Here is a 14,769-nt window from a genome sequence, read left to right as displayed (position 1 = left end):
CCTAGCTATTGAGACCTATGACCTCACTTTCTCATAATTAATTTTTTAATGTTGGCATTGGAGAAGGTTATGATCATGAAAGCACATGGGTGTTGGGATTTCCCATTCAAAAAAGAATAGTCTTGGATCGGGTTTTGACCATATTATTTAAAAATTAATTGGTATCTAGCGAGGGTTGGTCAAACTTTTTATAGCATTTGATATCACGTCTTACCATTTGTCTTCAGAGCTATTATTTAGGTGATCTATCCTCGGGTTAAAGAGTAGTATTATTGCACCCTAACATATTATTTTTGTTCGTGTTTCATCAAACATGAATGCACACAAATTGAGTCGATTTAAAATGTTCAAGTGAGATGCTCTGGGTTGCTAAGGCTCTAGTCGGGCACCATAGGGGAAGCTTTGGCTTTATACTTCATCATCTGCTCCATATACTTTTTAAGTTTCTTAACAATCTTAAACCCTCAAGGATGAGCCATCAATAGAATTAGAATATCAAAATGTAATGGTTGAAAGCAAAGGCTAATGGAAACTGCTTAAAACTTGGGTACATGATAGTACGACTAACATTCAGATTGGAGGGCCTTCAAATGTAGCTAGAATGATAAATCATTAATTTGAAGGTGAATCTAAGACCTAAGAATATGCATGAAAGTTGCTCCACACAAACTCTCGGGACAATTAGCCAAAAATTCATAGACCAATTGAGTTCCTTAGAAACTCAAATCTTAAATGTTCAAAGGTTTGCTAAAGATATGCTGTAGTTACATTTTATAAAGAAATAATTTTGTCTTCTACTATGTCTTGAATAAAGTGATATAAAATATCGATATGTTTAATTCTTGAATGAAGAAAATAATTCTTCATAATATCAATGACATTGGTATTATTGCATTTTCTTCTCTTATCACCCCTAATTTTTAAAATGAGATGCCTTTTCAATTTTAAAATCAATCTATATATGGGGTCAAAATTCAATGGATGAAGGAGATTTTTGACTAATAGCATTGTGGTTGTGATAAGGTCTCAACCCAATAATTATATCCTTATTTTTATTTCCTTTTTTTCCATTGAGATAAGGTTGTACCCTTTTGAGGATCTAAACTTGAAATTTGAGGATAGGAAATTCCTTTTGTGGTAAAACCTTCTCCAATACCAATTGAAGAGGTCGAAGTGAATAAGTGCCTCAAAATATTTTACAAAGATTAGTCCATAGATTTAACATCACCCGAGTTTTTCTCTTCTTTATTTTTCAATAAGCAAGTTTAGTTGTATTGCTATATACATCAACACTCTCTCAACAATTTAAATAATTTAAGTCACATGGAAATGAAATAAAACAAAATAGCACTTTCCCAATCAAGAGTTTGATAACAATTAATTTATCTCATTAAACTTATAGCTACCATATTAAAATATTAACATTTCATCCAAATAAGTACAATAAAATAAACCACATGCTACCTTTGAAATGCCAACACTCTCCCAACATAGTATATTAGTCTATAAAATGAAAATGAGAGGGCATAAAGATATGTAGACACATAAAGATTTAATGTGGAAGATCTTTGAAGAGACAAAAAATAAATAAATTATGGGCCTCCAACCATTGTAAAATCCACTATGAAGAAAAAGAAAATGTGTGCAAGGTTCTACCTTGCCCAATAACCCTAATCCTCTATTGCCTACTAGTCTAGTACTTTCCAAATTTCAGCTTTGCACCATCTTCCAGTAAAGCATACTGAGAATCACTATCAAGCATGATCTCTACCTCCTCTTAATATCCATTCAAGAACAATATTGGTTTTATTTCAACAGAGAAAAAGATGGAAATTGAACTGAATAAGCCTATTTTCATTGGAAAAAGTAGTGCTCTCTCTCTCAATTTTCTGCTCCTGTTATAGCATTTTTCCACAACCAAACATTCTCAATTTGGAAAATGAAGTTGAAGTTCAAGGGGTGTCTCTCCATGACTGCTCTCCCCATCTAACCTTAATCTAGAAATTTTTCTTTAAATACTAGGTTTAACATGATTAATCCAACAACTTGGATTTGATAAAAAAAAAATGTAAGAGAAAAAATAATTTCGTATGTTGATTTATCAAACTTCGATTAGGACAAATAGATTCATTATCAAATTGCCCTCAATTTTTAGTAGGATAGATTGGACTTAACATTGGATCAATCACACTTTTAGCTATTTGAGATGACTTTTGAAGCTAGGCCGGGCAAACCCTTGAGCTTTCAACTAGATTTTAACCTCAAACTGCTTACCATTGCCTCTAGCTTCAAGGCCTACATGATGAATATTTAATATGCAAAATAGCAAGCAACCAGGGGGAGGATTTGAAATACCAACTTGGGAGTATAGAACTGAGAATTTTAACTTGGAATTGCCAACACACAAATGACATTCTCACATTTTGCTATCTCATGCATTACTTTTGACATAGGACCAGTTATGGGAATCTTGCTTTACCATTAAACTTTATATGGGGCCATATTTCCCCTCATTAGAGGCTATCATGTCTCATTACTTTATCCTTGTTTAACTTTGACACTTTTGACTGGAATCCATTATTTTAGGTTTGATTTATCATCAATCCATGAGCATATTTACTAGATTTTCAAAAGTATTGCATTGAAGTTGAGAAGAAATTTACTTTATCTGCCCATAAATCTACTTCTTAGAGTTCTTAAATTATATTCTGATGGATCAAGATAATGTTTCTCTGATAAATGGCGAAAAAAAAAATTAGAAATTCTTCTTTCCCTCTTGTTTGTCTTGCATTTGATTCTCATCATCCCTAGTGAATAGGGTTTATTTCAATTTGTGATCATCCAGGAAAAAAAAAAATGCAAATATGTTCCTTTAAATTTCAGAGGCAAGGAAGTGAATACATATCATGTAACAAGATAGAAATTTAGGATAAGTGGAGAAGACAAGACTGTACCATATGATTATGCTGCTGTGATGCCCTATTTGTTTACAAGAAGACCAAGGAAAAGAAAAGATGATAAGGAACTAGCAAACATTTGTCCTAAATTATTGTTCTAAGATTTCCTTATATACATTATTTTCTTTTCCTTCACCTTCTTGGGAACCAAACAGGAAGAAGTGCATTCAAGAAGTGAGTACATGTCTGGAAACACATTAAGGTACTAAGAATATTCAACTCCATGTATGGAGAATCCTGGATGCCTCTTATACACTACCAAGCTTTCATATGTAGGCTAGAAAAATCCCATAGAGAAAAATGACAAGAAGGGTGAAAAGAATTTGATGTTAGAAGAAAAAAGTTGTTAGTTTAGTCGGCTTCTCAACCTTCTTATTAACAAGGCTCCATCGCCAATTCCTTTTTCTTGTCTTTTGGAGAAATCTGTTGATTGGTGGGTCCTGTTGGTTCATTGCCCAGTATCACTCCTTGCTTTTGTATGTATTCCCATTTTTCTTGGAACAGATAGAAGGAGGCAATGGAGGAGATCTGGATGGTAAAAAGTATGGTCCAAACCCTGACACTTTTCCCTGTCTTTCTATGATAGGCTTCTAATCCCGTATATATGTTTATGATTCCAAGTAGAGATAGTGCAGTTCCAAGGATCCAATGCGTGAAAAACCATACACTTCTTCCATTCGTTCCCCTGTAGAAATAGAGAAAAAGACAGTGAACTCAAAACATAGTTCCACTCACTGTCTCCCAACACACATACATCATTTGTCCAAGATGCTGAAAGTAAACCCGAAATTATGTTTGAATTCATCATCATATTGACTTAAAAAAACATTTACGAAATTGAATTAAATCTTGGTGAGAACTGGTGGAGTCAAGTGAATTACGAAGACTGATCAAGTTGAGAAAAAGTTCACTAACTTGAGATGAAGTCATATGACTTATTACCTCTGTGGACGAAAAAAACCGATCAAGGCTGGTAACCATATGATGCCATACAGGGCTAATCCTAATCTCTGATGATGATTGTTGAAGGCGTTCTCGAAGTTCTTTATGGACATAATTGCTCCTGCTGTTACAAGAAGTACTGAAACGATCTGGTTTAACACACAAATATAAGCTTGATCAGTAGAAAATCACATACCTACACTCAATGGTTTAATAATGAACTTCACTTGTTGTGATTTGTGAATGAACAATGCAACACCTAATCTCATTATTATAATCTTGGTATAGGTTTGTTCCCCATAGCAGAAGAAGAAAACATAGATCTGTTGTGAACTAGAGATTTTTAATAGCTGCTTTTTCTTTCTCTCCAAGTATTCATGATAATCTTTGGTGGATTGAAGCTAAATTTGTGTTGATTAGCTGGCAAGAAACTGTGGGCTGGTTAAAATATTTGCAAATCCAGACTAGTTTTTGCTTTTATTTCTCTTTTGGCATACCATTAAAGGTCAAAAGTGGGGTATCTTCATCTAATAAACAAAGTTGAAAGGTTTGATGATAGCTTTGTTAACTCTTGAGAGATTTGTATGATCATTTGAAAGGAGGAGAAATGAAAAAATATTTAGAGAACTTCTGCTGTTAATTTAGGGGGTTGTTTGGAGCCATAGAAAATGAGATGAACTTGCCTGTAATGCAGCATGGACATAGACAAGAATTTTGAGCCTCCTTTTACATTCCTCTGTCTTTGACATTCTGATGATAAGTATCCCAACAGGCATCAGAAACCCCATTGAAGCCCAGAGGAGGAACCCATGAACCGTGGCTTCAAATGTCAGTTGAGGACTCAACTGTGATTATAATTAAGCAAGAACCGTTTAGCTTTTTCCCGGAAAATTTAAAGAGACAAGAATATAAGAACTGGAAGATTAGCAGGCTTTCTTCATGAGTTACAAAGATATTAGAAAGCAAAGATTAAAGGTAAAAGAGAATCCCATTGTTTGAAACAGAAGATTCAAAAGAGAGGAGGTGCAGAGAATATTGAATCAGTACCTTTGGATTGTTATCGTTGCCTGTACAATTTCCAACCTGATTGGCTTGTTCCTGAGATGAGACAAGGGATGGTAGAAGAACAAGAAGAAACGTTAAGGACACCACCTTCTGTGAAATTTCCATAATGCTTTTGAAAGCCAAGAATTCCCAGCTACAAGCTAAATGATTCTAGTGTATCTGCAGAGCAAGAACCAAAATACAAGAGCAATAAGGTGTTCTCTATAGATTCAAGCAAGGAAGCAGGCTCAGCTACATGATTTCTGGGGAAGCAAACATCCTTTTTGTGCTCCAAAAAAGCTGTCAGTCAGCACTGAACCCTTTCTCCGAGGAATGAAAGACAGTCCCATTCATACTAAACTAAAGTTGATGAAGATTTAGCCTAGAGAAACTGCATTCTCTCTGAGAGTTAAATAAGCTAAAATTGCATTGCATTAAGTTGGATGGTTAGGTGAGAAGTTTTGGGGAGAAAGTGTGAATGGGCATAGATTGCAGTTTTCAACCATGTGGGGTTCACATGCAGAGACCTTTTTTTTTTTTTTTTGGTTGAATGGGGAGGAGATTGTGGGATTTCAGAGCAGAAGGATAGTCGGATTTCAATAATGGAGGGAGATATTTGAAAAGAAGGGTTCTAAGTGGAGTATCACGTAACAGGATACACTAGTCTGTCATACAGCGTCTTGTGTTCTTCTAGTAGTACTAGTGGGTGGTTATGCATTATAATACTATGCTTGAATATATTCACATAAAATAAGGCAGTACGTTCTGGCTACATTTCCAACACATTTCTAGGGATAATGACATATTTGAATAAAAGCCCCATATGTTTGAATGGATAGATGCAATATATCATCAATTCATGTAAAGTTGAGATTGATTGTAAAAATTCCAAGCTTTTGAAAACTTCGGTTTCTTTCTTATCATCAACACAATAATTAGGTTGTGTTAAATTCAATAAGATGGTTTAAAAGAAAGAAAAAAGTCATTAGCTTATCTATCAAGTTGTGAAAAAGATTCAACAAAAGATAGAAACAAATCCACTATTTGTTTTACGTCAAGTAATACGTGGAATGACTCTCAATATAGTATTAAAAATAAGATGGGCAGATCAACTCATTAAGTTCCCATTGAAATAGGATCTATATAAGGAAAAGTACTTTGCCATTTGTTGGTTATTAGGAGCATCACGAAAAATATTGAAATCGAAATATGTCTTTCAAATTAAGTTTTGAATTAGTGGATGTTGCTAAAGGGGGTGGGATGTCATATGTAAAAAGGAAGAGACTTATAGGATGACGTAGGCAAATAAAGATTTTGCACATTTTTGTTAATTCATGAACAAGATCTATATAGACATATAGATCCATCACTAGTGATTTTGGAATAGACAACTATTTTGTAAATTATGTTTAACTCCTCAAAAGTGTTAAGAAAAACAACAACAACAATATAATAATAAGAATAATAATAATAATAATAATTTTATTAGCGGAAAAAATATTTTTTAAAAATAAAAGAAAATTCCAAAAGATTTTCTTAGAAAGAAAAGATGAAAACATTTGAGAAAAATAAATTCTTGATGAATTTAATTTATTTTTTAAAATATTTTATCTATAACAAAAGAATAATTTTATAGTTACTCCTTGTGACCTCTATCTTTTGCTTTTTATTTATTTCTATTTCTTTTCTTTGAGACTTTTCAAGAATCAAACAACCTTATGATTTGAAAACATTTCTTAGAAAAATTAGGAGCTTATTTGGTAATGGTTTTCGAATTAAAAAATTTTAAAAAATAGTTTTAAAAATTTGTTCTCTGATTTATAGAACAAAAGTATGTTTAAAAACTTAAAATATTTTAAATCTATTTTTATTATTTTAAAAAATAATTTTTATATCTTATATTTTATTTTTAATCATTTTATATATTTGTATAATTATTTTTTTAAATAGTCATTGGTGAAAACAAAAAAAAAACAATTAAAAGATAATTTCTAAAAATACCAATGTTTTCTATTCTTAAGAAAAAAACAAAAAATAGTTTTTAGTAGTTAAATGTGTTTTTGTATTTTTTGTTTTAGAAAATAAAAACTATTTTTAAAAAACAGTTCCCAAAATATTTTAGAATCACTTTTAAAATTTAAATAATTAGTTAACCATGTTCCTTTCAAAGTTGATATTTCTTATATGATGAAATTAATGTCTACTGATTCATGCTGGAAGCCATTTTGAAAAACACCAGTGAGAAAAGCATTAAAGGATGAAAACAATTTCTCCAAGGCAATTCCAGACCGCCTGAGAATCCCATCACACAACAAACACAATCTAGAAGGGCAGGGCAAGAGAATCTGAGGGAGGAGTAAAAGACAGGTGGACCAAACACGACTTTATCTCAAACCGACTTTTTCGTGTCTGGGAAATCCAACAGTGCTTGCCACAAAAGTTGCTTGTGGCCACCCCATTATAAAAAAATGGAAAAAAAAAATATTGCAATTGATTTTCCTGCAACTCATGATGATGATTTGGACCTACGTTGTTATCATATATTCTTGTATACACTTTTCGTGTGTGGACAATCCAAAAGACTTGGCAATATAATATGTATGAGGTCCAGCCATGCATCCAGTGGATGTAGATCTTAAGTTCTTAACCCACTAAAAAGTGTGAAAAGAATAATATCATCCCATGACCATGGCTGCCTACATGGATTGAAAAGATTTGATTTCACAAACTCCCATATAATTACTTAGGATTACTCTCTACTCTTCCAATTGTTTAGGTGTAAGGAAAAATGGAAAGTGTTTTTTCATTTTTCATCTATTATTACATGCATTTCAATGAATTATTAACATTATAATCAAAATAAAAATTAAGGTCATGTTTGGTAATTGTTTTAAAAAATAATTTTTTATTTTAGAGAAAAAAAAAAGAAAACATGTTTAACAACTAGAAAACATGGTATTTTCCAAAAATCATCTTTCAATTATTTTCTGAAAACTGTTTTAAAAAATAATTATATAACTATGTGAAATAACTAAAAATATAATATTACATATAGAAGTTATTTTTAAAACATATTTAAAAATATAGAAGATACGTTAAAAATATATCATGTTCCCAAACATATAGACTCTATTTGGTAATTTTTTTAAAAAATAAAAAATAATTTTTGAAAATTATTCTTTGATGTTTTGTAGAATAAAAGTCTATTTGAAGATTTGAAATATTTTTAATATTTTTAAATATGTTATCTAATGCTTTATTTTTAATCACTTCACATATTTGTATAATTATTTTTTAAAACATCCTTTAAAAAACAAATGAAAATAACTTAAAAACAACTAAAAATTTTTATATAAAAATACCATATTTTCAAATTTAAAAACAAAAAATAGAAAAAAAAATTTTTTATTGTCAAACATACTTTTCTATTCTTTTGTTTTAGAGAATAGAAAATTGTTCTCGAAAATAGTTGGCAAATAAAGTTATATTTATTTTATAAAACATTAGAAGACAGCTTTTAAAAACTATTTTTAAGTATTGTTTTAGAAAATAATTATCATACAGACCCTTATTCCTTATTCCCGTAAAAAAACAAAACTCACTCATGAATTAGGATTTTTTTGTCGTTTCGTTCTTAATCTCATTCATATTCCTAATCCTATCTACTCTCAAAATTCATTAACAGCCTAGAATTGGATTAGTTCAAAATGTGACATGTTATTATAATCACAATTGTCCACCATATAATCATGATTTAAGAGCTTGACAAAATTTTGGAAATAACATTTCAACTAAAATGGGGACATTTAGTTGAAAACAAGTGTCAAAAGATGATGATAAAGTGAAGTCCTCAAGCACTCAGCTGAATTTGGGAAAGTAGTAGGTCTTTCAGGCCACAAAGAAAACCAATCACCTCTCAGTGAAAACGTTTGTTTGACAAACTGTCTTTCGAGGATGATCAAAAGGTGTCTTAAGAAAAGGCTTCTTTGATGAATCTAACAACCCCTATTTTGAAGTAAAAATGGAGAAATTTTGATTAAAATTTGTTGGGGTTTCATCCATTTATGCAAAGAAGATGCGACAATGTGATAATCAATGAGTGTGGAATTTTCAAGCAACTGGGGTCGATTATTGACAAAAGTAGCAAGAGCAATGGTCAATAAAGTAGTCATTACTTGTTTTTTTATTTGACTTCTTTTCCTTTTCTCTAAACAGAAAGCACATTTCCTTTTCTTCTCTTGTTAGGTGAGGAACAGTGCATGATGATTTTCATAGCCATCAACTTCCATATTCATTGCATGGCCACATAGATGGAATAGCCCAAACGTTGAGTATAGGTAGAGATGATCAACCTACTAGTTGATATAGTTTAACTTAGAATGAAAATGATAAAAAGAACTAAATATGTAGAAGATGATCATTATGGGAACTGCAAATTGCTTTCATTAAGAGTCTGTTTGGTAATACTTTTAAGTATTTTGAATAAATATATTGTCAAATGCATTTTAATTGCAATGTAATTCTGATTCCCAAACTAATACCCGATTATCTTAATATTATTAGATAACAAAGACAAACCTCGTACCACCTTTTGATCAACTTGTTATCCAACACCTTATAGCCTTGGGTAATGGATGTATAAAGTCTTAATAATGCTTTTACGGTTTACATTCTTGTATGCTTTTTCCCCGTCTAGGGGGTACCTTTTCTATCAGTAATCATTTTGGTCATGTACACGATCATAAAGGATATACTAATTATCAAGAAGTGTATGGGCACTTGAGGCCTACCCAATATTTGGAGACACAAAAGGGGAAACCTCTCATACTGCTGAACTTTAACCACATGAGTGAAGTATGCCATATATGAATGTAGATGACCATCAAGGCAACAACTGATGATCATTTTATCATCATTCTTGGCCCCCAACTCTTTCTTTAATTCTCCATTCCAATAGCAATAATGATACACAACAACATCCACATATTTCATCATTGAGTCATGTAGGTTTCTGATAATTAATTTACTATGGTTTTTTCATTATTATTAGGTGTTTATCGTCTTAATCAACTCACAAAAGTATCCGGTTGGCTCGTTGCGGTTGGGATGAACATTGAGGGGGGTTAATTAACTTTGACGGTGGCATAATTTAGGGACTTGAGAGGGCTTTTGAATTCTTGAAAGTTGGAATTATTTCTCATCATTTGCTTAAGTTAAGATGTGATTATCGTTTTGTAAAGCCGATATTATTTTATCAACCCAATGGCACATGAATGAATCTTCTTTGGCTGCAAATCTCTATCAGTTTTAGGATTCCTTGAAATGATGTGCTTTAAGTTTGTATTTTCCCTCCCCTTGGTGCACTATCTATATCAAATGGATCTATCAAATTTTAATAGCTAGGGTCTCACATGTATTTAATTGGAATAATTACCATATCAAGTATTGATCTGCTTCAACTTACCATGCATGGAGAACATTAATTTTTCTATATATTTGCATAATCATTATTGACTTGAGAGGCTTTTGAATTCCTGAAAGTTGAAATTATTTCTCATCAATGGCTTCGGGTAAGATGTGATCATTGTATCATGAAGTTGACATTTCATTTAACCTAATGGCAAGTTGGACATGGCTTCTAGATCAATTCCATTGCACCTGACTGGTCATCTATGCCATCCTCTAGGTTTTCTCTATTTTAAATTGAGTTTGCTTAGTTGTGCAATGACATCATTTTTTGGATTTTATGGAATGATGTGTTTAAGCTTGCTTATTTTCCATACACTACCGGGCTAGTTGGCCAGCTATATTACATATATGGATTGACCCGCTGGAAAATCTCCAAAATTCATATATATATATATATTAAAAGAATATTATATATAATATTTTCTATATTCATATGTCATTGTAATATTAGATTTTTAATAGAATAAAGAAAATTATTAAAAATATATTTATAAATATTTTAAGTCATGAGGAGAAAATATTATAAGATGTTGATGGTCTCGCATAGACTATACTTTATTAATAGAGATTGAGGAAGAATATAAGATACTCGATGAAATAAGGGAGCTCATAGTTCAGGGTGTAAATACAAGAAGTGGGGAAATATAAAATGTTTCAAGCCAATTTAGACTAAAACTTAATGCTCTACTTCATGGGTAATTATTTAGATTTGTAAGTGGACTTTATATATAATTTTTAAATTAATATGAGATGAGGTTTAAACTCATGAATTTTAAGGAGGATAATCATCTCGAAGCTTATATATTTGCTTAATAAATTAGAGGATCATATGTTGAGGTTTGAATTCATGAACTTTTGAAATTTTAGTACATGTCAAATTAAGTTTGTAATTAAATTAAAAGCTTTAGTCTTTAGTTACTAGGTTATGGTCAAGGTTTTAAAAACTGAATCAAACTGATTAGTCCAACCATGGATTGGTCGTAGTTCCAATTCGGTCCGACCCTTTGAACCAACCACCCTTTGAATTGACATCAAATTGTCGGAACCTACGGTCAAACCGGTGAACTAGCCCATTCTCCCCTAACCAAATGGTTCAAAAGCTGTTATTTTTCCCCATCAAAACGACATTGTTTTGGGTCAAAGCCCTTACCCCCATAACAAAACCCTATGTTGTTGCTACCCCCTTACTTCTTAATTCTCCCTTTCCATGCTCCAGTTGCAGGCTGCTGCTTTAGGTCCACCACGGATACCGATGCTGCTGGCCAACGGGGACGTTGTCGATAGCCTGACGACTACACCGCTGACAGCCCCCAGACAATGATAAGCATTTCTCCATTTTCTTTATATTTTATATTTCTATTTACTTTATTGTCATTTTAATTATTTTAGTTTTATATTTGTAATTCGTTTAACTTTTTTATTTTTAAAATTTGTTATTTGAATTTAAATTAATGAAATCATTCAAAACATTAGGAATTAAAATAAATTTCTAGAAACAATCAAATGTGTCCCCGTTTTTAAATAATTTTAATAAATATAAAATTTTCAATTTTAAAATAAGTTTATAATTTAAAAATAACATTTAAAAATTTTAATTTTAAATTAAAAACCTATTTTTAATCCAAATTTCTTATTTGAAAGCAATTTACTAATATATATAAAATCCTTATTTTTTAAAATTATTTTTAATTTTAATAATATACAACATGATGTCACCATTTCGACTATAGTTCAATCGTCAATCCAATCAATGAACCGTGAATCGATAACTTTTTTTATTCAATAACCGGTCTGATTTTAAAATATTGATTAATAAACATGTAATGATAATTAAAATCCACTGATGACCTGATCGATTATAAAATGCTTTGTCACAGTCACAAAGAATATTAACTTGAGACCTAGTAATTAGTAAAAGACAAGAATTAAAAAACACAAGATATTAAGCAGGACTAGATAATCCCAATCCAAACTAGCAAAAGGAGACATCTCATTTTTCTAATCCCACCAATCCACCAACTCAACTGATTATTCTGTCATCAGCCCTGGCACCAACCCTTTCTTCCAGGACTCCATTTCACTAGCAATGATGATAGGGGACACTTGGTGACTGAGTATCTGCTTTTGTTAAGAAATGACCATTACTTTACTACATACTTTTACATTGTTATTGGTTAGTTATCACCATTAATCATGCAACTTTCCCTTAATCAACCTAGTTGCAGTCGAGATGATCAGTCTTTTCTTTTTGCTAGTAGAGGAAAAAGGGCCTTAGCACCCAAAGTTTCCGGAAATCAAGGGGCAATGGTAATCATGATTTTATCAGATCTAAGGTTTTTAAGGATCTGATAAGCTTTTGAAATCTTCTAAGTTGGATTTATTTTTAATCAATGGCTTTCTTGAAGACATGTTTTTTGTTTTGTAAAGTTGATATCCATGTAACAGAAAAGGTAATGAGAAATAACTCATAAATATAAGGTTTTGGCTATAATACCGAAGACTTGACCATAAAAAAAGTGTAACCAATTAGATTGGATTATGCGTATATTTAGGTTTCATTACTTTGTACTTTAATCTCATTGTTTATATCTTCATTTAATTATCGGGCTAAAAATTTTCATTCATTTTTCAATGGAGATTAAGAGTTTGATAGGTGCCTCTTTAATGCCTTAGTTTTTTTTCCTTAAGTACAATTGGACAGTCATAGATAATGACTTATATCTCTCAACAAAACATACAATTTGTCATTTTGGTGTGAAATTAAATATTTGAAATAAAATTATTCATGACAAAACATTACTTTTTCATCTCAAATCATTAATTTCCTTTTATTAGAAACTTTGCCAAAAAAGAATAAAAGTGTTAGCAAAAAGAAACAATTTATCTTGAGTGTAATCATGATAAAAAGTATAGTACATTCAAAAACCCATTTTAAAACTCTCACTAAAGCATTATTTTATACTCAATAATTTATAAAATAAACTATATATATGTTATTGAAATTAGATATTAGAAAATATAATATAATTTATTTGTTTATTTTAATACCAAATAATTTTGATGTTAATAATTATAAAACAATTTATCATTCAATCCGAAAAATATTTTTATTCATTACATTAAAATACTTTAATATTAAAGAGACAATATTTCAAAATTTATTTATTTATTATTAAAAAAATTACTATTTTCATTAAAAAGACCAAGTCATGGGAAATGTTACCCTAATATTAGAAAATAAATGTCATCTAAAAAGTAAGGATTGTTTTTATGCACTTGAGTTTAGAAATAATTTCATTTTAGTTTCTAGTTTAAATAGATGTAATTATTCAGTTTATTTCAATAAAAAAATGTTTATAAGAAAAAACAATTCATTTATTTGCTCAAGCCCATTGGTTGATAATCTTTATCACATTACTCTTTCCTATATTTTACCCAATGTTGAGCATAATCAAATTTCATTGAAGAGGAAAGTACTGAACACTAATCAAATTTTTCATTTGCCATATTCACATAAATCAGATTAATCTAAATAGGATCTAAAGATTAATTGAATTTGGATCATTGCACTTTTTTATTCTAGTTCTAGTATGTGAATCCTGTATAAAAAGTAAAATTACCAAAAACTCATCTACAGCTAAAGGACATAAAACCAAAGAATATTTAGAGTTAGTGTATACTTATGTATGTGATCCTTTTAATATTCATGCATGTGAAGGATATGAGTATTTTATCACCTTTATTGATTATTACTCTAAGTATTGTTATGTTGACCTTATGCATAGAAAATCCAATGTCTTGGAGAAATTCAAGAAATTTAAATTGGAATTGAAAAAGCAATTAGGTAAACACCTCAAGGCACATTGACTAGATTGAAGTGGTGAGTACATGTTTGATGAGTTTGATTCTTGCCTTAAAAAGCATCTAATTATATCTTAATTGAGTATTGTTAGAACCCTATAGAAGAATAGAGTGGTAGAAAGATAAAATCAAACTCTAATGGACATGGTGAGATTGATGATGAGTTTCCTAACTCTCACTACATCCTTTTAGGGACATGCCTTGGAATTGCAAGATACCTTCTTAATGTAATTCCTTCTAAATCTACACCTTTGAATCCTATGAAAATATGGACAGGTCGTAAACTTAGGTTACATCATATTTGCATATGGGGATGTCTAGTACATGTGCTAAAGTCAAAAGTAGATAAGTTGGAATTAAGGTCAGAAGTTAATCAATTTATAAGATATCCAAAAGGAACAAATTAAGGGTTATTATTTTTATAGTAGGACTGACCAAAAGGCATTGCTAGCACAAATGTTATATTTCTAGAAAAAGATCATAAGGTAAGTAATAA

General features: G+C 30.7%; 1 protein-coding gene across 1 annotated transcript; it reads right to left on the bottom strand.

The window, feature by feature from the left end:
* Positions 1-2,904: 2,904 nt before the first annotated feature.
* On the bottom strand, positions 2,905-5,491 carry LOC117926379 (cytochrome b561 domain-containing protein At2g30890-like). The gene is made up of 4 exons (XM_034845467.1): positions 4,947-5,491; positions 4,583-4,744; positions 3,900-4,048; positions 2,905-3,642 (listed from the first exon to the last, which is right to left on the bottom strand). Exons 1-4 carry the CDS (start codon positions 5,067-5,069, stop codon positions 3,333-3,335), a joined length of 744 nt encoding a protein of 247 aa, XP_034701358.1. The 5' UTR covers positions 5,070-5,491; the 3' UTR covers positions 2,905-3,332.
* Positions 5,492-14,769: the final 9,278 nt, after the last annotated feature.

This window comes from Vitis riparia, chromosome 12 (assembly GCF_004353265.1).
Source record: "Vitis riparia cultivar Riparia Gloire de Montpellier isolate 1030 chromosome 12, EGFV_Vit.rip_1.0, whole genome shotgun sequence".
In the NCBI taxonomy this organism is placed as follows: domain Eukaryota; kingdom Viridiplantae; phylum Streptophyta; class Magnoliopsida; order Vitales; family Vitaceae; genus Vitis; species Vitis riparia.
This window is presented reverse-complemented; position numbering and strand designations above follow the sequence as displayed.